The sequence below is a fragment of the Varanus komodoensis genome, unplaced genomic scaffold (assembly GCF_004798865.1).
Source record: "Varanus komodoensis strain SLA01 unplaced genomic scaffold, ASM479886v1 scaffold8, whole genome shotgun sequence".
Classification (NCBI taxonomy): domain Eukaryota; kingdom Metazoa; phylum Chordata; class Lepidosauria; order Squamata; family Varanidae; genus Varanus; species Varanus komodoensis.
The window spans coordinates 3,276,873-3,302,905 of NW_025336481.1; the positions used below are offsets into that span (position 1 = coordinate 3,276,873).

Here is a 26,033-nt window from a genome sequence, read left to right on the forward strand (position 1 = left end):
CTAATCCAGATGGATTCTCTAGGCAGCTTACAGATAAAAGCCACAATCAAATAAAAACATGGCAAAACCTTAAATGGTAATTTAAAAACCAAGTTGAAATGTGTTTTGATCTGAATGCAGAAACTAGTTAAACTCCAAAAGATGCTTGGGCTACTGCTAGTATCAGTGACATGTGTAGGAACACCAGTTGCTGGGGAACCCGTAGGTGTTTTTGCACTCGTGTCCATGGGCAGCTGATTGTAAACTGCGCAAACTGAATGCTTCTTACGAACCTAGAGCCCTACAACTAAGCACAGGCCCCTAGGCTGGGAAAGAACCTGCCGAAACCCCACACTTGGGGCTTTTGCCAGTTGGAGGAGTTGGCAGCCCTCTGTTTGGACCCACAGGCTGACCCGGTGTGTGTTCAGAAGTGCATCCCCCCTGCTACAACTTAGGCACTGAATAGTAGTGTCAGCACCAATTCAGTGTAACTTTTTTTAGTACTAGGTTGCTCAGGAGAGGGCAGGCGTTGAGCTGGTGCAAGACACGCCTTCTCAACTTGAATCCAAAGGTGCTCCAGAGGAGGCAGGTGTGAAACAGCGGTGCCCACACAGCGCCGATTACAATGCAGCCCCTGAGCCCTGCAGCCAGGTGGCTTCCAGCTATGTATCCTGTTCTTAGCTCAGCTCTGGTGGCCAGAAATGGTGGGTCCAAGCCATGAGGGACACTGGTCCAGCTCGGGAGCCTCCATGGTCCACTTGGGGCATGGGTGGAGATGACTGAGAGAGGGTGCTATTATCTATCTCCCGCCCCCTGCTGATGTAGAGCGCAAAGGTTTCTGCCTAGCAGCTGCAAACGCATGCCAGAAGCGACTGGTGTTCGGCTTGCTTTCAATACCAACGGTGAGCAGAAGTCACTGAAGACCCAGCCAAACCGAAAAGGACACCCTCCGCGCGCAAAACGTGCACGACTCCTTGGCCTGCTAGCTTTCTATTTGTGGGGAGTGTCTGGGGGCTGGCTCCTTTAAAAATCAGCATCAGCCCAAGCATGGCAGCTCCCGGCCCCGCATTCTGAAGTGCCGCCAGCCCAGCCCTGACTCGGGTCGCCCAGCGCAGCAAAAGTCAGGTCGAAGAGCGATCTCCGTAAGAAAAGCGGCCTAGGAAAAAGCCTCTCCGGATTCTAAACGCGAGACGGGCACGGGGCCTCCAGTCCCAGCGACGCCCCCGCCCCACACGCGCGCTTCTTTTCTAACTTTTGGGGGGGAAAGAAGCCCTGTTGCTCGGCTTGAGAGCGCTGCGGCTCCCGGCCCAAATCGCCGGCGGCGACTGCTAAGCCGGCCGCCTCTGCCCAGCAGCTCCCCCGGCGAAGATGGCCGCTGGAGCGAGCGGCACAAGGCCGGCTCTCCCCTCCCCAAGGCGAGACCTCCCTCCTGGCTCCAGCACGACTTTAAAAAACAAAGCATAAGAATATGCAGGAGCGGCAGCTACGCCAGCCAGCTTCCCTCGCCCGCCCGCCCGCCTGCCTGAGCCAGCCAGCCGCCCGCCCGCCCCGCTCCTGACTCGGAGGAGGCGTGTCGGGGTAGAACGCCGCCGACTTTTTCCTCCTCCTCCTTTCCCCCCACCCCGCACTCCTTGTTTGTAACTGGCAACGCCGGCTGGCCAATCAGCGCGCGAGCCGGCTCCGGGCAACATTCCATTTCGGAATGTTGATACAGCAAGCGAGCCAATGGTGAGCGGCGAAACGAGCGGGGAGGGGGAGGAGTTATTTTTGCTCCCCCGTCGCCGCTTTCCGAACCCGGCGCTCTTCGCCTGCACGAGCTTCGCGAGGGGCGGGGGCAAGAGCAGAAGCCGACGCCAGCGCGGGCAGGCGGCAGGGAGGGGGCGTGGTCCGGGGGGGCGTAGGGGGGGGGGGGGGGGGGCAGAGCCGCTGGCTGGCTGGAGGGAAAGTCGGAGGCAGCGCGGCGGGGGCTTCACCCTGCACGGCTCCTCCTGCCCCCCCCGGAGAAGGGGGCTCACTGCACCCCCCGCCGCCGGCCCCCTGTCCAAAGCCCGGATCATGGAGCCCAAGCCGCGTCTTTTCAAACGGTCCGCCTCCCCCGGCGGCAGCGGCAGGATCTGCTCCCCGCCGCCCGGCTTGACGTCAGCGGGACCCTGCTGCCCTGACAGCAGCCCCCCGGCGGCCGGCTTGTACTGCGGGGTGATCTCCGCCTGCAACAAGCCGCTGCCCGCCGCCGCCAGCAACGCCGTGTACACGGTGCTGGTGGAAGACCCGGCGTCGCTCCGGAGGCGATCCCGGCGCAGGAGCGCCGGCGAGGACGGCGCCGGCAAGAACCCCGGCGGCAAAGGCAGGCTGCAGCTTCTGCAAAAGGTGAGGCGAAGAGAGCGCCGGGCCCCGTCCCGGCGCGGGGAGCCACGCTCCGGGCCGTCGCTGTGCTGTCAGGGCTGCCCGAGGAGCGGCGGCGGGTGGGTGTGTCCCGGCAGGGCCTGCAGCGCCAGCCACTCTGGAGAGCGCGCAGAAAAGGGCGCTGACAGCCGGCGAACTTGCCAAGTTGCGACGCGCGGGCGGGCCGGCCGGCCGGCCGGCCGTCGAGCGTCCTCGCGGCGATTTTCTGCCCTGGAGGACTTCTGCGGGGCGGGAGAGGAAGGGGGTCTCCCGCCGCTGGCTGAGTCAGGGCAGGATCGCGGCGGAGGAAGGCGAAGGCAATCATCTGGGGGCGGCGGGAAGAGTAGGGGGGGTCCTCGCACGTACGCATTTTTTTAAATAAACTGGAGACGCCTAGAATGGGGGAGGTGGATTTTCGTGAAGACGGAGTGCACTCGCCAAGTGGGGGGCGATGTTAGAAGGGGCGCCCATTGCCATATAAGGCAGCTGGCGGTGGGGCGGCGAGTTGCGTCGGGGGCCCTTCCACACGACACGCTGAAGAAGCGCCACCGTTGCGTGCACAAGGAGGAATTGAAGGGGAGGGCTTCCTTTGCTAGGGACACCAGGGCGCAGTGCCGGTGGGGTGATGGTTCTGCCTAGAACCCGGGGGAGGGGGGGCGGAGTCTGGCCGTGCTGTCTGAGCCGAGGCGTGCTTTACTCGTGAGTAAGTCCTACTGTGGCCAGCCAGAGGGCTGCTTTTCCGTGAGCATGCATAGGAGTCAATCTGATTTTGGGATTTGCTCGGGAGTAGGAGTTGCTTGTTTGTTTTGCCGTGGGGGGCGCCAGCTTCTACCTGCGCGCCCGGCGCCCAGCCGAGTCTCTGCCCCGGTGAGCTTGCAACGACCGCGAGGCAGGGCCGGCGTTTGCGGCCGCTCCTCCACGCCAGATCGCCGCTTCCAAGGGCCGGCCGGCGCCTGCGGGCTTGTCGAGCGGGCGAGCTCCGCCCGGGCTTTTCCCTTCGCGGGCTGCATGGGCGCGGCGAGAGCAAAACTTTCTCCCCCTCTCCCCGGCACCCACACTCCGCCCCAGCCCCGGCCCGGTTCTCTCCTTGGCTAAAAGATGGCGCCTCTCGGGGCTGCCTGCGATGAAAGTTTTTTGACCGAGGGGAGGGCGCTGCAATGGGCCGGGACTTGGGAGCGCAGCCGCCTCTCGCCCGAGCCCATCCCCGCCCCGTCGGCTCTCCACCCCTGCGTGGCGGGGCGCGAGTCGCTTCGAGGGACGGCCCATCAATCATTCTCCGCGCACAGGGCGCTGCAGCACGGGCGCTGCCCGGGGCTGGGGCGGGGGGCGGCGGCGAGGCGGGGCTGCCGGTCCAGGGGGTGGGCTTATCCGCCTAGATTTATGGGTGGGCGGAAAGCGGCGCCTTCCTCCCGGAGCGCCGAGCGGAGGGATCCCACGTGCTCTGGGCGGGGGAGGGATTCGGGGTGGGGTTTTAAAAGAGCGGGAGCGGCGGAGGGGGGGGGGCTGGGTGCAAGGCTTGCGTGGGCAAGCTCCGGCTAAGTTCTGGGACCGCGCTCTGGGCTCTGCGTTTTCCGCAGGTTTGGAACACGCTTCCCCCTTGGGCTCGGAAAGCAGACCTATCAGTGAGCAGTCTGTGTAACCAAGTAATCGTTTCCCAGAACAAGCTCTCCTCCTCCTCCTAGGCTACCAGTCCCCACCATGTACCACCTGGAGCAGGGGTGCACACTCTCGGGCTTGGGAACCAAAGCTGCCAGGTCTGGAGCTCCGATGGCCGGGGTTCCCCAGAAAGCCATGCCTCTGTCCTGGCCTTGCTGTCTTTCTCCCGATCCCTGCAGAAAGCAGCTTTTCCAGCTTCTGTGCTGCCCTCCAAGGTAGAAATGCCTCTCCGAAGGACTGGGCAATCAGAATTGAAGCTGAAATACACTGGCGCCTGGGCCTGGCTCTTTTGCTTACGGTCGGATGTGACCCTTGTAAAACACGGTGGGTGAAAAGGGATCTGTGGAGTTTGCTTGTGTTGCTCGCATGCACGAGCAGGAGGGTGCCTGGCCAGGTTGTGGGCGTCCCATTGCCGCAACTGGTTGGTCACTGAGTGAGCAGGAAGTTGGACCAGAGAGGCCTTTGGCCAGATCGGCGTGGCTGCTGTGACCATCCTGCCTCCCTGGGCGTCTCCGCTTTGGACGATGCTGCTCGGAGCTGCTTTGGTCTGCCCAGCTCCTTTCAGAGTTTGTATGTGTCTGGCTGTTGGTGTTCCACTGATACGGGGGTCATGGTGGTGGATGCTGAAGAGGACCCTCAAGGACGTGGAGAAACGGCTGCCGCATCCTGCTTGCTTAACTCTGCAGGGTGCCAGTGCCAGCCCTCTTGGCAGTCCGCAGTTTGGGAAATGCCGTCCTAGCAGGAGACCCAAAGACTGGCCTAAAACCTTGGCGGGCTTTGATTTGAAAGAGAAAGAGAAGGAAAAAAGGTGCAGCGGGGCATGTCGGTGCAGGAGATTAAAAGTGGGGTATAAATTGAAATAAAGGCTTGGAATCCTTGTCCTCTAAGTGCAGAATGGGCTTTTCCACCTTTCTGTGGAACTGAGCTAGAGGGAGCAGTCCAGCTTCCTCTTCTCTAGGGAATGGGCTTGTTTCACGGGCTCATACGCCGGTGGCTCCAGGCTGCAGTGGAAAGGGCAAGGAGCAAGGTGAGGCGATGTGTCAGAGGGTCAGCGTTGGTCCAGAGCAAAGCAGTGGGGGTTCCGTTACTGCAAGGCTGGCGCAAGGCTGGCGTCACGGAAGGACCAGCCTGAATGTGATCTTCCAAAGGGTTGCGGTGTGCCAACTCTAACTCTTGCTGTAATGGCAGTGAAGACCTGTGAGGTTCCATCCGAGCTTTCGTGTCTTCAGAAACGATGGGTTTCTTCCTTTTCTTTTCTATTTGGGGTTGGGATTTTGCACCTGAGAATAAACAAGCTTGAGCAGGTCAGTGTTGCTTCTGATGAGCTTGATAAGTCTGTCAGTTTCAAGCCATTGGTGCCTGGGCTTTCTAGTTGGAAGAATGGAGGGGCTGGGGAAGACCATCATGCCAGGGAAAGCTGCGGGCAGGAGAAGAGGGAGACCCACTAGGAGCACAATTCCAGGAGGGAAGCCACAGTCTTGAGTGTGCATTTTGGAGGGCTGTCATTCAGAGGGTCACCATATGCCAGAGTCAACTTGATAGCACAGAACAGCACTGGCAAGAAAGACTAAACCAGGGAAAGAACAAGGAACAATCAACAGGAATTTAAAGTCCAGCTTAAGACCCACGAGATAACCAGCAGGCTTACAATTTTTTGGGAATGCTGAATGACCAACAGGGGGACATACTATCAGACCAGGAGCAAATAGAGGGTGCAGAAGAGATGAAAGGGTGACCAACTCCTTTGAAATGGAATCCCTTGAAGAAGAGCTGCAGTATTAGAAAGCCAAGCGAAAGCTGCTCCGAAGGCACTCTCAAAGAATGAAGCCCCTGGAGTGGGTAGGATACCCACAGAAGAATCCCAAGCTGCAGAAACCGAATCCGTTCGAATCCTAACAACAGCCTGCCACCCAAGATGGAAAGCACAGCGATGGCCCATGGACTGGAAACACTGAATATATATCCCAGGCCCCAGGAGCTGAGACGCAGAAGAGTGGAGCCCCCACAGGACCATCGCACTGGCCTCCCACACGAGCAAAGTGATGCTCAAAGGGTTGCAACAAAGAATATCCCCCTGTGTGGAGCGAGAAATGCCGGACGTCCGAGCTGGATCCCGAACAGGAAGGTGCAAACAGGCATTGGCTACTGGAGCCCACTCAGGAATTTCACAAGATGATCGATCTGGTTTATGGACCACAGCAAAGCCTTCGACTGCGTGGCTCACAGGAAGCTTTGGATGGCCCTGAAGGAAGTGGGGGTGGCTCAGCGCTTGACTGTCCTGATGCGTCACCTGCATCACGGACAAGAAGGTGCTGTGAGGACAGGACATGGAGAAACAGAAAGGTTTCCCATCAGCAAAGGTGTTAGACAGGGATGCCTTTTATCTGCCTATTTGATCCTGCAGAACATATAAGGAAACCTGGATTAGGATCAGAGGACGGAGGAGTGAAAATTGGCAGAAGAGACATCACTGATTTTAAGATACGCAGATATCATACTTGTGACAGAAAACAGTAATGACTGAAAATGACTCCTGATAAAAGTGATGGAAGCAAATAGGAAAGCAGTAATGCAGATTTTAAGAAAATTATGAATACAAAATGAATAATATTAAGAAAACAAAAATCATTTCCACAGAAGAATTACAGAACTTTGCTGTTAATAATGAAAAAATTGAAATTGTTAAAAGTTTCATGTACCTTGGCTCAGTCATCAATCCAGTGACTGAGGCCAAGAAATTCAAAGCAGAGGGAGACTGGAAGGGCAGTGATATGGAAACTAGAAACGATCCAGTGCAAGGATGTTTCACTGGAGACCAAGCCCGAGCTCCTCCACACTCTTGTATTCCCCATCACTGTGTCTGGGTGTGGAAGCTGGACAGGGAAGGAAGCTGGCAGGAAGAAAATGCACGGGTTCAAAACATGGTGTTGGGGGAGAGCTTTGGGAATACCCTGGAATGACAGAAAGACCAACCAGTGGGTCCTAGATCCAATCAAGCCAGAGCTTTCCCTAGAAGCAAAATAACAAAAACACAAAACTGAAACTATTGTACTTCAGGCACACCAAAAGAAGGCAAATGGGGAGGACAGTCATGCTAGGGAAAGCCAAAGGCGGAAGACAAAAGGGAGGATCAAATAGCAGATGGGTTGATCCCATAAAGGAAGCCACAGCCTTGAATTCACAAGAGGTGGGCAGGAGGCCATTTATTCATAGGGTCACCATAAGATGGCACATAGCAATCATAAGGACTAGAAACTTATGTTGTGGTTGTTTGTTTATTCAAGCTGAGATGTGTAGGATTAAAAAACCTCTGATCAGAAGTTTTGAATTTGTACACAGGGAAAGTCTCTTTCCTAGAGATAATAAGATATGCTAGCAGCTGTAGGCCTTTTTCCTGTCCAAATTTGCATAGGATTGTGCTTTTAGGTGCTTTTCCAGGCTCTCCTTTGAAACAGAGCAAATCTTCAGGGAAGTTGATTTCTTAGCCCTGGATCCCTGAGATAATGGGGAGGGGGCAGTTCTGTTGCCCAGCCGGGGTTTCCAGCTCCACAGCATTTACAAATAAGCTGTAAGGCAGAGTGAGATAAGAGGCCAGGAAGGACTGGGCTTGAAGCCAGGGAAGGGTGGCGGGGCGGGGAAGAGGAATTTTATATGTCATGGCTCTTGACAAAATATTCTAGGGTGGCTGTTCCCCCAAAGCCAGGAAGCTAATGCAGGGACATGAAAGGTATGGGTGGCAAGCTGTTGGCCGTGCAAGTCTCCACTCGCCATTTCTTGGGCTAAGTGGCCGGTTGCCTATACCTGTACGAAGTTGTGTGTGACAAGCAGAAAATCCATTAGGGGCTCTTCCAGTGCTGGTAAGGAAAAGGCTTTGCCTGTTGAACTGCTGCCTTATGTGGCAGTTCCTGACTGGCCTTCTGGGAAAGTGGCAGCCATGTTCCTGGGGCCCTTAGCGTGGCCAACTGATTCTGCCCTAGGACTTGAAGGAGCTGCATCTTGGGTGGCGGTGGGGCTAGTGACGTCTGATGGCACTTGCCAAAAGAATAACATGCCACCACCAGCGAGATCGTGCCTGTCTCTGGCTGACTTGGGTGGGTTTCCCTGAGCCCTTTGGCTGACACCAGTGGCGCTGTGGTTGCTATGAATGCCAGGAGCTTCCAGTCTTGGGGTAGAAGCGGTGGGTGTGTTGGCTGGAAACGTGGTGGATTGTGGCCTCCCTGGCTGGCCTGTGCAACGGGATTGACGGTCTTGAGTCCAGAGCTCAGAAGCCAGCTCCTCGGACGGCTTTCTTTCTAGCTGCGACTCCTTAGTCTTTGACTTCTCGGAGGCTGCTGCCACCTGCGAGGCTAGTCTGTCTTGGAGTGAGCACGGAAGAATTGCGCTCCATGTTAGGACTTGCTTATCGGCTCTGGAAGGGTTTTGCAGTGTGAGATGGCCTGGATTTCAGTTGGAATTGGGGCAAGTTTGCACGCTGCTTTCGTCTGCACCTGCTCTGTTTATCTAAGATAAAGTCAGGGTTGACTCCTGAGCTTTGAGAGCGGAGCCAAGCCCTTCCTGTCTGTTCATGTGGACGGGTGAGGGGGGGACTATAGGCATGCTTTTTTAGTGCTAGCCTGAGCAGAGCAGGTGGTATCCTAACAAAATTTTCCCTTTGTGTCAAGCAGCAGGTGAAAGGCACCCCTTGGGCTATGCATGCCAGGGTTCCGAGAGCTGAAATGGGCATTTGTGTGGCAGTGCCGGCAAGCTCTCGTGAAAGAGCAACCTGCCGTGTCCCCACCACCTGTGATACTCACCACGTAACTAGTGGCGAGCAACGTCATGGGGTTTAAAGCAGGAGCACTGGGAACCTTTCAGCTCAAGGCAAATTTTATTTTGGAGAAGTCTTTGGGGGCTGCATTTTGGTGGGGGGCGTGGTCAAAGGCAGAAGGGGTGGAGCCTAAATGCAACACACACACCCCCGCAAAATGTAGGATAACACTTTCGCCGCTTTACAGAATTCGGGAATGGGCTTGGGGCACTGCACAGAATCCTGGAAGCCACCGAATGATTCGGGGGAGAGGGTGTGTCCAAAGGAAGGGGGCGTGACCCTTGGGGGAATCCTGGATGTGGCCCTTGGGCTGGACATTTTGCACCCCTGCTTCAAAGGACTTGCCAGCTCTCTCGCAAGTTCATGGTCTGACGTTCCCACTTACTTCGCGCCCATCTTAGCACCAGGCCCTTCTTGTCTTCTTTCAGAGCCCCAGTCACTGCAACGGCAAAGTGTTTCCGGGAGAAGCAGAATCCATCAACGGCCAGCTGCGGTCCCTCTCCGATCCGTTGGGGCTGAAACAGCCGGAAGAAGAGGCGGCAGCTTTGCGGCTCCTGGAACAGAGTCCTTTGCACCAGTCGGCTTACATCCCTGTGCCCAGGCAAAGGTATGGTCACTGCAGGACATCTTTGCGCGGAAGGTCACAAAGCCTCGCTGAAGGTGTTTGGGGAACATATTTAAATAGACTGCTTTTCCTTGCTGTGTCGGAAGCCCTTTGGCTTAGTCATTTGATTGGCAGTGAATCTGTGAGATTTCCCCAAAAAGCATGTTTGGGGCTGCAGCCTTCTTGCTGGAGCCATGCCCACCACAGTGAAATCTTATGGGTGGCTGTCCAGGAGATTTGCAGGCTGGTGGTCGAAATGCTGCTTTTTTCCTGAAGTTTTTGTCATTCGTGTGTTCGACCTTGAATGGTACCGGACTGTGATTCAGTTGCTACTGCTTAGCTCTAGGTTTGGTCCCTGGTGAAAGCGTGGAAGCATTTTTTGCACGGGTTTTTGCTATCTCTTCCAGCTTTGGGGATCCTCCAAGCATTGTGTTCCCTCCTTGTTTTGCATGGAAGTTGTTCTCTTGGCTATGCAAAGACACTCGCTTGAAAGGTGGAGCACTCACTCCAATTAAGCACCCTTCTGCTGCTGAGATCAGCAGGATCGGGGTGGATTTTCTTCTGCCGGGGTAGCTTGGGAGCCTCTCGCAGGCCCTTCCTCCATGGTGGAATTTGTCCCATGTGTCACGCTCCTGCCAAAGGGCTTCATGCCAGAACTGATACTGTTTCCTCGCCTGTGTTCTGCTGCGTGTTGCTGGTGATCCATGTGGCGACCGTTTAACTAGTATGATGCATTGCACTGATGCTGCCTGCCTAGCATTCAGATGGCTTTGCACAGAAAATCCGGTTGTAACACTTCTGGGAATTTAGAAACTGTGGGAACTCCTCCACCTGCTCTGCTGAAAATTGAACAGATTTGTGGGGAAACGAACTGTATGCAATGCTTTCGTTCTTATCGGGTCAGAGCTGACTTGAAGTAGTAATGAAGGGCGCAGGCTTCTGGGGGGTGCCCCTAATTTTCCAAACTTGGAGCGTTACGTGCATTTTAAGTAGGGCAGGAGGACAGCTCCTCTTGCTGTGCAAAGCAGGTCACGGGTTGCTCCTGGCTCTCTAGGTGCTGCAAGGATATATCATTGCTGCCCCTCTGCCTCTTCGCCAAAGTCAGTTTTACAGCTTTAGAGACCGCAGTAGGTGCCCGTCCTTCGCTGTTGTGAGGTGGGGATCCAAGAACCACGGGCAGCTCTGAACTTGGAACTGCATCTCTGCGCGTTGAGCTGAAGGTCTGCAGAATCCTGGGGCCTCTGAGATGCTGTCCAGGGCAATGCGCTTGCTTTCCAGGGTGCACTCCTTAAAGTAACACTGGGTCATGTATGGGGGTGTATCATGTACTTAGGGGGTGGCAAGAAGGTTTTGGGTATTCAGCCCGCCATTCTACTTTTTAACCATATACCCCCATCGGCTGCAGTCCTGAACGTACTCGAGTGAGCTGCGTTGGACTTGGCAGAGTTTGCCTCTGAGTAAACAGGGCCTAAGTGCAGACTGCAAGTGCCATGGCAACAGTAGAAAAAGATTAGCGATCCTGGAGGACTGGTGGTTATTTTATTTGTATATTATTTACGGAGATGGATTAGAATACTTTATAAATAGCAGCACAACTCTCTCTTTCTGCAGTCCAGCCTTCCATAACTGGTGCCTTCCAGATAGTTTGGATTCCGACACCCATTGGCCCCAGCAAGCATGGTCAGAGATCAGGCCTGTTGTGTGGTGGGTGTCGGGTAGGGGAAGACTGCTTTAAACTGTGTCCAGCAAGATATGTTGCTTCTGCTTCCGAATGCTCACTTTGAGCTCCGTAGACTTTAGAAAATAGGAGGCGGTCCCAGCATCTCAATGTTCTCCATTCTGTAACATTTGGAAGTACTTTCCCAGCATCAGGTCCCGAGAGTGTTGCTTGTTTTGCAATCCAAATAAATGCACCAGCAGTGCTATCGAATCTCAAATCAGCAGGAGGAATTGGTGACAATAGCATTATTCTAAAAAGCTGCTTGAGAAAGTGTTTTACTCCATCATTACAGGAGGTCTGAAAGTTTCCTGTTCTTCTCTTAAAAGAAAAAATCCTCTAAATGTTTCATATCCCTCCTCGTTTAAAGGTACATCAGGAATAGTATCTCCATACTGCCAGTTCCATGTGTGTGAGGGGAGGTTTTCAGGGTTTTCTGCAGGCCAGGGGTGGGCAGAGAGTAGCTCTCCAGATGTTTGCACATCAGCTCCCCATTTTCCTGACCCTTGGCCATACCAGTGGGAGTATCCGGGAGATGTCTGCAGACAGTTGGAGATCTAGTTTCGGCTCACCCCCGTCTTAGGCCACTCAGAGTTGATGGCAGAAGTAATATTTGAACGGAAGCCTTCCTAGTTTGTCACACTAAATTGAGCCTCTCTTCAGAACCAGCATTCCAGGCCAACCACCAGAAAGACAAAAGCAGTTCCTGCCTCTCTAGTTCTGAAGAAAAGCGGGCAGCTGAAATTCTGTTGAAATCATTGCTGGAGAGTGGCAGTGTGGCACGGGTGCTGTTTCCTTCCCATGGTGAAGGGAAGAAGAATGAATTGCTCCGTTGGAACTGGAGTTTGAATGCCTGGGACAGGCAGGGCCTTCCCAGTTGTGACATCCAGACTATAGCACTGTCTTCCTCAGGAGACTGGATTGGCCCCATAATTACTAGCTTTCTAGCATCCTTTGTTTTGCCATTCTTTTGATCTGACTTAGCTTTCTTTTTTCCCAACAATCATCTTCTGGCATTCATTTCAGCTCTCTGATTTCATGTTATTGTTTCCTTGGATTTTCTCTTAACAAGAGATCTGAATGGGGCAGAGAGGTGGGAAACTAAATATTTTAATACATCACATTTTAGATTATTGTAGAATCCAACTTCTCTGGTTACAGAATTCAGGTGGTGGTTTGAACTGCTTTGAGTGTGGCTGATTATGGAAAGGAAGCATACAAATAAATTGTGGAAGCTGCAGGATCTCAGTTCTGTGTGATTTCTTAGGTTCTGTGTTTCCCTGTGCATCCTTTCTCATTTCATAGGACTTGTCCCAAAATCCTGGGGTTTCAAGGCAAACAAGACATCAGGGCGAACAAGTTGTACAGGGAGGGCTGCAGATGAGTGGGACTGTGGCAGACTCGAGTCGAAGCCCTGGCACCCAAGGTCTGCCTGGGCCTTCACTGGCCTTGGTGTGTCAGATTCCTGCAGCCAGTGGCGCCACAGGGGTTGGACACTGGGGCAGGGGTCCAGGGCACCCCAGCACAGCAGGGCAGGTTTAATCACGTTTGAAGGTTAGCAAAGCACTGCATGTAACCATTGGGAGTGCATTTTACGTCCGGAGTCTGTAATTACCCAGCGGCTCCGCCGTTTGCAGCCGGTGCACGCTAGCTGTGTCCAGCGAAGCCTCTCGTGATCTGCCCAGGCCGAGAGTGCGGTGCACGCTGACAAGCCTCATCTCACGCTCTGCAGGGGAAGCACCAGGCTAAAAATAAGCCTTAAATCAGGAGGCAATGATGTGTGTGTAATCTTCTTAGATTACGAGTGTGGAAGTGCAGCTTTTTGCTTTGCCCTAGGCCCGAGACGAAACAACAGAAAGTCACTTCCTCTGGGGGGTGGGGGGAACTGGGCTGGCATGAAGCGCTGCGCCGGTGGGTGGAGCGCCACCTAGTGGAACAGTGACCCAAGTTCAGCACGCGGAGCCCAAGAGAGATGTGGGAGGGAAGAAGGTGGAGCAGTTGCATTATCTAGGGTAGTAATTATATTGGAAACACTTGGAATGTTGTTGTTTGAGCCTGCAACAGAATGTTGCAGCGTGAAGGGCTGCCTGCAGTCATCTGCATTCTGCTCAGTGATTCTGATTTCTACCCCCGCTCCGTGTTTTTGCGCCCCCCCCCAGCTGGCCATGCTTTCTGCCGGCCTTAGGAAATTGGAGTGACTTCCAGGCTGAAGGATATAGAAATACAAAGCTTGGATGAGTGACGGATGCAGGCCAGACTGTGGCCTGTGACTGTGCCTGGGGCTCGCCCAATGGTTCGTATCGGGTGCAGAATTTGGTATTCTGGGAGTCCTGCATTCCACTTTCAGACACAATAGGCAACTCTTTAATACTCATGGATCTGAAGCTATGCTTGAGGCTGCCTGGGCAAATGTGCAGTGTTGATTTTTGCAAATAAATACATCTGTTAGTAGCCCTCAAACATGTTAGCTAACCTGCTTGCTGCAACTCACACCTTTTTTAAGCTGTGTGTTTGCAAAAAGAGGCAAAATACACAACCTGTGTAAAGTTTCCTTCCCTGGCCAGCTGCAGATGATTCTTTTTAAGTTACCACTGGTCTAGTGGCTACTAAATAGCCTTCTGTATCCTCCTGTGCAATCATTTCAGCTATGCTCAAGGACTCCCCGTATTCTGAGTTTGGAAAATGCTTGTTATGTTGTGTGTGTTCTGTAACTTGTCGATATGCTGAGCTTGGGACAATCAGGGTACAGCTGTTTTTCTACTGAATGGTTGAAGCTGAGAAATGGGTTTTAGGGTACAGAAAACTATTTCGCAGCTTTAGTTTTCACAAGGACTAAAAACTTGCATTTTTGGTACAAAGTATATTAAAATAGGCTTGAAAGTGTCTATGCAAATGTCCAGGCTCGAAAGGAGCTGAGCTAGCTTTCAAGATTGTTTGGGGTAGCTGCTTCAGTACCCAGAATAGGGCCTTGCTCCTCCCTGTGTGGAGAAGTGGCTCAAAATGTGCAAAGTTGCTCAATTTGTGTCGAAAAAATGGGTCTCGGAATGGATTTTTCTTTCCTGAGGGCACCCTATGCTTTGCAGACCTGGTGCCCTTGAGGGTTCTTGGCAGGCGGTCTGGTTGGAGGCATGGGATCTGATCTTTGCAGGAGGGAAGGCTCCTTCAGGCCAGAAGCTTTGTTTTGCTTTCTCACAGTTCCAGACTCTGTGGAAGAAGAGTGGATTTCTCAAGGCTCCTGAAGGCTCTGAAAAGGCGCATGCGTGCCACCGCTGGGCGGAGGGCTGAGCCGCTCTTTCGGGCACCAGGTACCTCGAAACTCGGTCACTGCCAAATGTTGCGCTGGGGCTCCTGCTGCTGAACAGGCTGGCTAAGGGGCCTCCTTCCTAGCAAACAGCTGGTTGGGCTGGATTCTCATGTCAACATGGGCTGTCTCACAACCGGTGCTCTGACTGAGAAATGGCCTGGCACACGGAGTGCGCTTGTGGGTGCAAGTTCCTTCTACTCCAGGCTGGGTCTTAAGTGGATTTGAGGTGGCTGGGCAAGGAAGCGCCTGTCTTCTCATCTGCGGCCCCCAACAAGCCCCTGTTTGAAACCCACCTTTTCCATAAAGCCATGAGCACTTTTGCGCCCCCCCCTTTCCCCCTCCTCTCTTGTTGTGCAACACTTAAGCCTGTAAACTCTCCTGGGCACAGACTTGTAGTGGCAGGATGGAGGGTGCTTTGTCTTTTAAGCGAAATACATATTTTCTGTTAACAGCATACGATCTCCTAACTTCTTTCGACTTCCGCAGGAAAGTCTTTTCTCCCACCCCCTTCTGCAGGGTATGTTGAGAAGCTGGTCCAGAAGGAACCCTTTCTCATCCTTTTTGTTCCCTTGCGCTTTGACAGTGCAATCTGTTTTGAAGGATCTGGTCCAAGGGGGAGGCAGGCCAAGCCCCAAGAAGGAGCTCTACTGCCTAGGAGCAAACAGGAGCATCGTTTGGCCTGCAGTTGAGCTTTGGAGAGTCCTCTCTCCCTTTCTGTGCAACAAACTCGGAACTCTGCACAGGTGTTGCATTTTTGCAAAAACAACGCAGTAGATGCAAAAAAGGGTGATCCCTGCAATTTACGTTTATGGGACAGACCCCCGTATTGAACTGTAGCTTTTCAGAGAGGGGCCCAGAAGCCCCAGAAGCCCAGAAGATGATGTTTTCAGCTTCCTGCCCTACTCAATTTAAGCTGCAAGTTTCTCTAAAATTGTTAAGAACTTGGAACTTCCACAGTTCAGGACAAAATGCGCAGTAGCAGCACCACGAGTTCTGTCAGCCTTGGAAGAGCAAAATGTTTAAGAGCGCGCCTCTCTGTGTGGTTTAGACAGGGAAAAAGCCCTTTGACTTGCAGCGTTCCTCAGCCAGCCAGTGGCCGCTGGTCTCCCGCCGTCCTGCCAGTTACATGTGCTCCACAGAGCCCCTCTTCGGTTCCGTTGCTTCTCGAGCTAAAGGGCCGCAGTGGGAGCTTCTCTCGCCGATCCGCCCTTTGTGCTCCAGCCTGGCTCTTTGGCAGCAGTTGCAGTCTGGGCTGGGGAACGAAAAGTAGGCAGTTGCCTGTCCTTTGGGGGATCGTGAGCTGCGCCAGGAAGCCTTGTGGGGGTTGAAGGCAGCAGTTGGCACACTGGCACTGAATGAAACGGCAGCAAGGTTCCCGTTGGCTCACCGGGCTCGGGGCACAGTGATGGGCGGTGTGCATGAGAAGGGGCAGGCAGTGTCTTTCACACCTGTCCTGCTTTTGTGGTGCTTGCTGCCAGGCAGCAGCCGCTGCTTTTGCACCGCCAGGGGCCTTTTGACTTCTCTGAGCAGCGCTTGCTTGCAAGCCAAAAGCTCGGGGGTTCCTGTGACCGTCACTGCTTTCGACAACTTGGAGTGCAGCGTGTAAGCCCGGGGTGGTACGTGCCTCCCTTGTTAAAAAAAAGATAAGCTGACAGCGACAGCCCTGCAGCCCGAATGTTGTGATGAGCGAAGGCGAGTCCCGCAACCAGTGCAATTGCCCGGGTTTGCACAAGCTATCTTCCTTTGCTCAGTTTATCTCTCGACTTTTATATGGCACCTCCTGCACGTTGTGCTCATAGTAGTGACTGGGCTGCAGGCTGCGGTGATTTCCTCACAGCCCAACCGCAGCGGGTGGTAGAGCAGAAGCTAAGCCGAGGACAGCCAAAACGCGTGAACCATGAATGTTTACTATTTCTGCATGACTTCATCCAGGTTTCCTAGTTGCGGGAGGGGCTGGGGGAATGCAGCCAGCTATGAGTCCTCCTCCCAGCTCCTGGAAATCTCACTCATTTCTGGCTTGCCCGGGCATGTCAAGTGTGTTATGGCAACCATGAGGGCTAGTAACTTTCTGTTCTAAGAAAAAGGAAACGAAGAGCACAGCTCAGGTTCTTAAGAAGTTGAAATACATGAGCAGCACTGCATTTGCAGAGATACGGCGATTTGCATCCCTGTAGAACTGTAGCAAGTCCACCACCCGTCTGTGACTTTTCATCTTGCCCAAATACTTTTGAAATGAGACAGGGGAGAGCTAATGAAAGCAAGCTATTTAAAACTGGGTGCGCTGCAGAATGGCAGAGCCCGCTTATTAATGTGCTCCTGTGGTGAGAAGATAAAGTGGTGTGCTGAAATTGCAAGCTGGTGTTGGCATGTCCTGTCTTAGACTAATGGGGAAAGCGGCAACTTTCTAGCTCACTGGTTTTAAGGCTGGTCGGCCAGTTCATACAACCGTCCCCACCCGTCCCCCGTGCTTGGACTGTATACCTAGTATAGCTACTCAGGTACTGCTGCCCTGAAGCCTTTCCCCATGTCATGGAGTACAATGCCCATTGTCCCCAGCCAGCATGGCCATCGAGCACCCCTTGTTCAACATTTTATATTGTTAACTTGGTTTATATTTTTACTGTATAATATTTTAATCGATATATTTGTGAGCCGCCCCAAGGCTTCGGCGAATGGGGCGGCATAGAAATTTTCTAAATAAAAAAATAAGCATCTTCTGCTTGCCCTTTTGGTTGTGCCAGTCAACAGACAAGCTGAGTGTCTGCTTAGTCCTTGGGGAGAAACGCAACTGAGGTTTGGTGGAGCACCCAGATGTTGGTGAAAAGAGAACTCCGGGTGGAATTTAACGTAACGGATTAACCACGGGGGATTGCCCAGAGCGCATCTGAACAGACGTGGCCTCGAGCAGACCGTTAGGAGAGGGAATGAGCCAGCTGTAGAATACAGTCATTGTTAAAATTGTGTGTTGTGCTCACGCTGCAGCCCACCCGCGCGCGCGCACACACACACACACACACCCATCCCTGGACATAGGCCAGGGCTGATCTTGAGAGCCAAGATAGTTGTGGTTGGGGGATGGAAGGAGAAGCGGAGCAGCACAGCACGCTGGCTGAAGTCTAGCATGCACCAAGGAAAAGCTTGCAAACAAAATTGTCCTTTCAGATTCAGGGTGGATTCTGTGTATTGGTACATTTTGGGAGTATTTTTTGGCACAGGTGCCTGATTCTAGAGTTAACATCCTGAGAAAAGTGATCTTTTTTTTTTTTTTTTAGAAAAGGGAAAATGTTTCCAGTCCTCATGGATGAAGGGAACAGCTGGAAAATAGGAGATGTGAACCTGGCCCTGATGAATCTCAATATCCTTCCCCTCCTGAATTGTCCCTGCCTCTGGTGGGATCCTGGGAAATATTACTCTGTGAAGGAACTAGAAAGAGCAAACCAGATGACCAGGTTCTGGAAACAGTGGGATGTAGGGTTGAATATTTTAGTTTCCCTTCAATCCCAATTTCAGTTTGTTATGACCAATTGTTTTAATTTACATAAGAATTGGAAAATGAATTTGTGCACATTTCTTGAAATACTAGCCTTTTGTACATAATTTTGCCTAGTATAAACAATTTGCAAGCTATTTTCCCAACGTAACACCATTTTAACATTATTTTCACTGATGGATGTATTTTGTGTGCACTTTCCCCAAATGCGTGCATCTTGGCGGCACCATGTTTTGATTGGAGAACTCCTCTGTAAAACTTGGAGCGGTGCAAGTTTTGAAGGAGAACAGAGGTTCAGGTCACATGTCGATTTGAAAGTGCAGATTTAGGGAACGGCATTGGATCCAAGGAACTTCTCCCCTGTTGCCGCTCATAACGGCAGCTCCTAGGATGACAGGTAGGCTGAGCCACATTTGTGGTTGAACTATGGCTGCCGTGTCCAGGCTGAGGAACATGGGCTGGGTCAGTCTAGATTGTAGAGGCTTGAGAGTTTTGTCCAGTTCACAATTCAGAGCTAATCAGGCTGACCCACCTACAGCTGGATGAATATGTGGAAAGGAACTCTGTGATCCTTTGGATTTTGTGTTTCTGCAGTTCTCCGCTTGGCATTTCAAACAGTGTATTTTAGGACCAAATACTTTAGATGTGTGTATGTGTTTATTCCATTTCTGTACTTCCCAGTAGCTGAAGCTTTCTGGGCAGTTAGCAGTGATTTATACTATGCAATGAAATATACTGAAACCGTAAATACTGTAAAAAAAGCCTAACATTTGATACAAAATTTAAAGCTATTTAAAAGTATGGAACAGCTAAAACGAGTTCGGGCATCTGTCCCCTAAAGCAGCACCTCCGGCTTTGCTTCCGAGGTCTCGGGTGGGGAGTAGATGCCATGGATCACCCGTGATGGAATAGCTTCTTTCCCTCCGAAGAACTGCAAATACATTCAGGAAGAAAATACTTTTTAAACTGTTTGTTTATATAGTGCAGATTCAAAATATCTCTCTGATTTAATGTGGAAATCGGATAGAGCTATGAATGAAAGCACGCAAATTTCTTTGGCACCTTGCTTTGAAATAGAGTGATGAGTCTGTGCAGACACATATGTTCCGTTTCCGTTCAATGTTCCGCAGTGCTTGGCTGTAGCTTGGCTTTCTGGACCTGCCAGCCTTAACATGCATTTATGCTTCCTGCTATAAGGTATGGCAGGTTACACTGTATTTTTCTATGCAGGCCACAAATATCCAGCACTTTCAATCAGGGTAGTCAGTGCTTGCGCGGGGCCTGCGAAATGCTGCTTCCCAGGAGGAAGGAGCGGTGGAGACTTGGGCTTCTCTTCCCCATGGCATGGTCTGTGCAGGCTTCTTTCTCATCTGCCCTGCGGATTCCATCTTGCCTTGGAAGAAAACACTCGGACTTGTTGTAGGAAGGGCAGCTTGGCTCTGCTTCTGTTTTTGTGGCTATAGTTGGCTGTGTGGTTGTGACCTTCCGTTAAACCAGGAGGTTGGAGGCGGTGGCAGGAGGACAGCTTTGGTTGGCCACTGAGGCTGCTTGGTCTGTCCCAAATCAGCTTTTTCCAGGGCAGTGCCTGGCAGATATGTCAGGTTAGACCTCCCGTCAGCCCCAGGCAAGATGGATGCTGGGTGAGGGTGATGGGAGTTGTAGTCCCAGACATCTAGAAGGCCTCATGCTGCGGAAGGCTGCTTTGGAGCAACAGAAAATCATTTTGTGCCATCTGCCGCATGGCGGCCTTTTAGATGTTTGGAGATGCTGCCCTGTCTCTCTCCTTCATCTTCTCGAGGGTGAACACACCTGGCTTTTTCAACCACGCCTTGCAGGGCCTAATTTCTAGCCATCCTAGACTCTCTCCTCCTGATGCACTCTCCCACAGCTTGGCCTTGAGCTTGGTATAGTGCTTCACTTGCAGGATGGACTTACCGGACGTGATCCTTCTGTTGGAGCAGTGGTCTTGCGTCACGTTGGACTTGGGGTCCGCCAAGCCCCCTCTTTCCGTTTCACAGACACGTGGGCTACACAGGGCCTCCCCATCCTGTACCTGCCTGATGATGCCGATGAGGATGATCTCTCTTGAGATGCAGGACCTCACATTTCCCTCTGCGGGGTCCCATCCTGCACCTTTTGACCCAGCTTTCAGCCTGATGTGTTCTCCTCCCCCACCCCCTTTGTCCCACAGGAGGCTCTCCGAGAAGGCGGGCATCGACGAAGTCATGGCGGCCGCGGTCCTCACCAGCTTGTCCACCAGCCCCGTTGTGCTTAACCACGCGCCCAACGGTTTCGGCACAGGTACGGCAAAGGGCGAGGGTGCGGGAGCACGGGCCTTGGGCTCAGGGAGGCCTGCCCAGTAGGTGGCTGGCGGATTCAGCAGGTGTGCCACTTCTCCTGTCCGCAGTGGTTCATCTCGGGCCCTGCACTCATGTTCCAGGCATTCCACGTCCAGCCCTCGCCGCGTGCTTTCCGAGGCAGCCCCATGTCCGCCATTAGGGCAGTCCAGCTGCAGGCTTGTGCTGGCATGTCCTTGGGCCGCAAGGGAGCTGAGGTGCAGTCGGGGCGTCTGTCTTGCCAGCTGAATGAGGCTCGGGGGCTTCGCTTCTTTTGCAGAGATGAACGGCGATGCGTGGAAGGAGGGTCTGGGCATGTCCTCCAGTTGCAGCAGCAACAGTGGCGATTGGAGCTGGGATGCTCCGAGCGACCTCTCCACCCCATCCACACCATCGCCCCCGCTCTCAACGGATGCTGCCCCCAGCTTCCTTTCTTCCCTGCAGTCAGAACTCGAGGAAACGGAAGCGACTCACTTCCTGTTCGGCGATCCGATCCCCAGGAAGAGGAAGGTGAGAGAGTGAGACAGCTGGGGAAACAGATTGTACTCATGCAGTGAAAGAGCCTGGTGGAAACATTGGATCTTGTTGGGGTGCAGCCTTCCGGGATGCTGACTGGAGCAGCAGTTCTGGAATAGCTGGACTGTGATCTTGGGAACGCAGATTTCTGCCTGAGCTTCACCACTCCGTGTTTCAGGCCGCATTGCTCCTCCTCGCAAAGAAATGAGACGCGTTTCCTGGGGCTCTGTGGCACTAAGCAGGACTGGCACACTGGGAGCAAGGCCAAACCGCAAGGGGCCTCCTCTGTTTGCCGCAGGAGTTCTGCAGTGATGTTTTGTGCATGGAGGGGCATCCCATTATGTGAGCAAACAGAGCATCCCGCAGTGTGCGTAAGGTTTACAACTGCGTTGCCGTCCTGCTTTCGTAGGGCTGCAGCCATGTCCATGGCTGGCTCCCCCGATGGGATTCCAGCAGAGTTGGTTTCAGACTGGGAACAAGAAGGACATCCTATGTTGTCGATATTTGCAGTGTGCTCAATGCACAGGGCGTTTCAGTTTGATGCAGGGCAAGAGACGGGTCCTCACTGAAACAGTCTGCAGTCTAAACTTGGGCAGGCTTTGCCCCTCCTCGTTGCTCCCGCCCCTCACACCTGGCAACTCTAAAAAACCGGGCATTTCAGAGCTGACCTGTAAAGCAAAACAGCTGGCCTTTATTTGGTGACTCTGATCGTTTTCGATTTGGCGGCCAGCACCTTTTAGGCCAGCCACGCCAAAGATGGTTTGTTGGTCCCTGGGACAGGGTGTGAGTTCAATTTTGGACCCTGAACCTTGAAAGGCACCTTCTCCCGTTACAGAACTCCACCAAGGTGATGTTCAAGTGCTTATGGAAGAACTGTGGGAAGGTACTGAGCAGTTCCTCTGGGATGCAGAAGCACATCAGAACCATCCATCTGGGGTAAGTTGGCCTCGTGGCCGGGCTCCGTTTGCCTTGCGTTGCAGGCACAGACCCTCTGGGTGCAAAGAGAAGGCTGGAGCGGAACTTTTGTCACATCGAAATATTCCAGATATTCCAAGGAGAAGCGGTAACCAGGAGGGGACACTGGGTTGGCAGTCCTGCCGTTCATTGGATGGGCCAGCAGTGCAGGGGATGCCCGTGACATTTTCAGTGCCACTGAGCATGTGGAAGGGAGCATGACATTCATGGTTTGCCACGTTCTGAGGCCTTGAAGCGGCTCGGCCTGGGCTGTCTGCAGTCTGGTCACCTTCTGGCTTGACTACTGCAAAGCTCTCTTTGTTGGGGCTGCCGCTGGTTGGAAGCTCTTGCCAAGAGGCCTGCTGGCTGAGATGGAATCCCAACGCGTTTGGAAAGGGGCCACGCGGGAGAAAGTCTGCTGCGGTTTATGCGGCGCGTGACTCCTCAGCGACTGAGTAGGCTTCGTGCTTGTCCGACCCCATATTGCCACCTGAGTGACCCCAGGCGTCCGTCTGTCTCCAGGCCCACGTTGGAGGGCATCAGGCTGCCTGGGAGTACCGGGGTTCTTCCTGCCCAGAGATGATTTCTTGGCGGCAGCAAACACATTTTACTGCTGGCTCCCAGCTGCTGCCATCTGGCTTCTCCCAGAAAGCCTCGGTCGGCACTCAGCGGGGCCCGGCGTCAGTGGTGGCAGGCAGCGCAGCGCAGCGTGCATGTTGTGGGGGGCCCTGGGACGTGCGTTCACGGGCCTCAGCATATTGCCCCCCCGGCTAGCCGTGGGCAGGCAGTGCCGTGTCTCTTGGCACCAGTGCACTGCCGGTACACCGCGTGCCTCCAAAAATCAGGGCATGCTGGCTGGGGCTGATAAACCCCGTTTTTCTTGCCCTCTCTTTCCTTTGGCCAGGCGGAAAGCTGACCTGGATCAAAGCGATGGGGAGGAAGATTTCTACTACACCGAGCTGGATGTCAACGTGGATTCCCTGACAGATGGTCTGTCCAGCCTGACTCCAGTCTCGCCCACCTCCTCGGTGCCCCCTGCCTTCCCCATCCTGGAGGAGGTCCAGGAGACCCCACCAATCCCGTTCAAGCCGGAGGTCTCCATGGTGTCTCACCTGAGCCAGTCAACACCCATGACCATTCTGAGCCAATCCGCACCCACGAGCCTGTGCCACATCCAAACTGACCATGCCTACCAGGTGAGCTTCCGTCGATGGAGCACCGCCAGGTGTCTGTTGGGGGGCTGCAGGCATAGAGATGTGGTGCTTCCCTCCTGAGCCAGTTGCAGGATCTCCACATTGGGCAGGACCAGCAGCCGTGCAAACCTGACGAAACCCCTGGACCTCTGCTCCACTGGACTGAAATGCTTTGCCTTGGCTTTCAGGCTTCAGGACCTGCTGGTGTGTTGACAGATCTGACTGCCCCAGCCACTGGAATGGAAATCAGCATATCATGGCAGCAGCCGGCCCTTTTCCCACCACCTCTTCCCCCCGTCCTCTTCAAAAGCCCTGCGGTAAGTAAGAGGAGACCACCAGGCTGCTCCCTCGGTCAGGAGGGCCAGCTGCTGCAGACACTGGACATCAGCGCTTAGCGACTGGCTGCCGGAGCTGTTGGCTCCTCTGCAGGCACCTGTCCCCTGATGGAGAAGAAGTCCCTATTCCATGGTGGTCCGTCTGTCCTCCCTTCTTAAACGCTTTTGTATGCCATCCTATTACACACAAATCTCAGGACGGCTTATAATATTTAAAAGAACAATTAAAACAACAATTTCTAATAAATAATAGAAACGGAACAAAAGAATAAATCACAAAACAAACAGAGCGACTGAAGGTTAAAAGTTGTTAAATTTAGAAATATTGTTTAAATAAAAAGGTTTTGGCCTGGTGCCAGAAAGAGTATAAACTTGGTGCCTGGCGTACTTTGTGGCTGCCCTTCCCGTTTCCTGAGCGATTCTGAGCGCTCTGTTCTTCCTTCCTCCAGGGCTGCCTCACCCCCATTCGGCCTGCCGATGCCGGAGAGAAACCTCCCCCAGCACCCCACACACCCGTTGCCAAAGGACACCCGATAGTGCCTTCTTCCGTTCCAAAGCCTACAGCGGGCACCAGGTGAGTCGGCCCTTTCCGTCGCTTGCTTTCCAAGCCTTTCTTCAGCCTGCAGCCTTCTGCACGATGTCCTGCTGCTCGGCTTCAGCCACGCCTTGAATCCCTGGGAGGAGGCGGCGGCCACGGCCACGGCTTGGCCCCTTTGGGCAGGCAGGACCCCCTTCCTCTGAATGTTCCTCTTCCTCTGCCTAGGAAGCCGCGTGGCGAGGCAAAGAAGTGCCGCAAGGTCTATGGGATGGAGAATCGTAACATGTGGTGCACTGCCTGCCGTTGGAAGAAGGCTTGCCAGCGGTTTGTCGACTGAGTGGTGCCGTCTTCCTGCCGAGCTCCGGGATGCCGCCTGCAGCTCACGATTCTCCTTGCGCATTTTGCACTTCTGTGCCTTTCCAGCCTGACCTTGCTCACCATCCACCCTCATCCTGGTGAAAAACGGCTTCCCACCCAAGGTGGAGGGCTCCCACCTGTGCCTTGGCTCAGGAAAAAAGAGTCTCTGGTGTGGACGGTCGTGGCGGTAGCTCCATGAGAAGGAAAGCGGGGGTCGTCGTCGTCCGTCTCTAGCTGTGCAACCCACATGGAACCCCACCGAAGGCTTCTAAACTACCACAATTGGAGTCTTTCTGACTTAATTTTGCATTACTAGTTTTTTATACCTGCCATCAACCTCGTTAGGTTAATGGCAACTCTATCCATGTCTGCCCGTATGAAGATCATCCCCTTTTCTTTTCTTTTTCCTTTATGGTGTCTTTCTTTTCTTTTTGTTTTTTTTATAGAGGGAAATAAGCTACTTTTCCTGCCCCTCTGCTCCAGGAGACCCATCCGTTCCTCCCCTCCCATTCAGTGTCTTGCAGCATTGAAGACTTGGAAGATGGGTGAGCCAGCAGTGCTAAGTAAAAGAAAAACTGCATAAAGGGATCTGGCTGTTAGAGCCAAAGGCCCAAGTCAGGCTGAGCTTTCAGGCTAAAAGAAAACAGATCTTTATATCTGCTTTTGTTTTTTTCCTGGGTTGTTTCTTTCTGTTTAGCTTCGGTATTTTTGGCCAATGATGCAAGAGGCATTAGAAGGACCCCACCCCCACCCCCACTCTGCCTTCACCCATTTCAGTTACTGGATGCAGTATGTTTCTCTGAGAGAAAAGGTATTCTCCATGCTATTTTTAAAATCTGGATTTTGAAGATGATGTGCCTAGTCAAGTCTAGGGCGCAGATGTGATTAACAAAACTGTTCCGTGTCCCCTGAACCTTGGAAGCCGTTGTGCTTTCACGCCCTTTTCCTCCACATGCTCCCCTTTGCTTTCTTTTTTCCCCTGCGTGCAAAGCCCATGGTGCCTGGAGAAGGCAGCTGTTAAAGGAAACTTTCAGACTTTGCAGTCTGGCTTAAGAATGGCCCCACAGTGGAATTAATATGCTGGTCTCTTGCAAGGAATAAGCTATGCACTCAAACGGCAGCCTGGCCTTTTTTCCTCAACTCAGAATGAATTTGCATTGCAAGTCACTCTGACCGCACAAGGGAACGCTTCAACTTCTATACCCATCATCCCAGACTTGAGTTGCACGTTTTAGTGAGAAACTGAGGGACGGATCTGCAGCAGGTTTTCCTTTGGCGCTGGATCTGGGCAGCAAAACTGAAAGTGCAGCAAAGACACTCGACTCCCCAACCCTGCAATTCTGGCTTGAATTTGAATTTTGGAATCAGGATTTATTTTTTAAACAAAACATCTTGAGTTTGTTTTCGCAGTGAGGGAAACTTGCCAAATGTTGAACATTGAGGTTTTATTTAGCTCTGCTTTTTTCACTGACTTCCTTCTACCTGTCTGAAATTCTGTGGCTCAGCTTTGCAGGACTGAGATGTCGTTGCTTTTCGGGGAAGGGGGGCATCCATTCAGCAGTGGTGTGCTGTTCTGCACTTAAATGCGCCAGATGGTGACGATACAAGAGCCGGGGCACTTCCTGTGTCAAGGGATTGCGCAATCATCCAAGGACAAGTTCTGCGGAAGCCTCCCCCCCCAAATGTGGGGTCTTCCCCTCATTCTGTGGGGAGGGCTTGTGCAGAAGCATGTCATAATGCCATTGTGCCCTACACTTTTAATCTGGAGAAAATATTCTGGAATTTTAAAGGTATTGCACATGTAAAATTCGTTAATGTTCTAACCAGGATTTCATCTATCTCCATAAATATTTAGCTAGGCTGTT

General features: G+C 53.0%; 1 protein-coding gene across 2 annotated transcripts; it reads left to right on the top strand.

Annotated features, from left to right (window-relative positions):
- Window positions 1-1,932: 1,932 nt before the first annotated feature.
- Window positions 1,933-26,033, top strand: SLC2A4RG (SLC2A4 regulator). 2 transcript variants are annotated; one of them, XM_044455430.1, is made up of 9 exons: window positions 1,933-2,346; window positions 9,253-9,431; window positions 20,131-20,240; window positions 20,556-20,785; window positions 21,627-21,727; window positions 22,650-22,941; window positions 23,127-23,255; window positions 23,723-23,847; window positions 24,037-26,033. In XM_044455430.1, the coding sequence occupies exons 1-9, from the start codon at window positions 2,035-2,037 to the stop codon at window positions 24,146-24,148; spliced, it is 1,590 nt and encodes a 529-aa protein (XP_044311365.1). In that variant the 5' UTR covers window positions 1,933-2,034; the 3' UTR covers window positions 24,149-26,033. The 2 variants fall into 2 exon arrangements, with proteins under 2 accessions (XP_044311365.1, XP_044311366.1); XM_044455431.1 differs by lacking the exon at window positions 1,933-2,346 and adding an exon at window positions 3,101-3,228.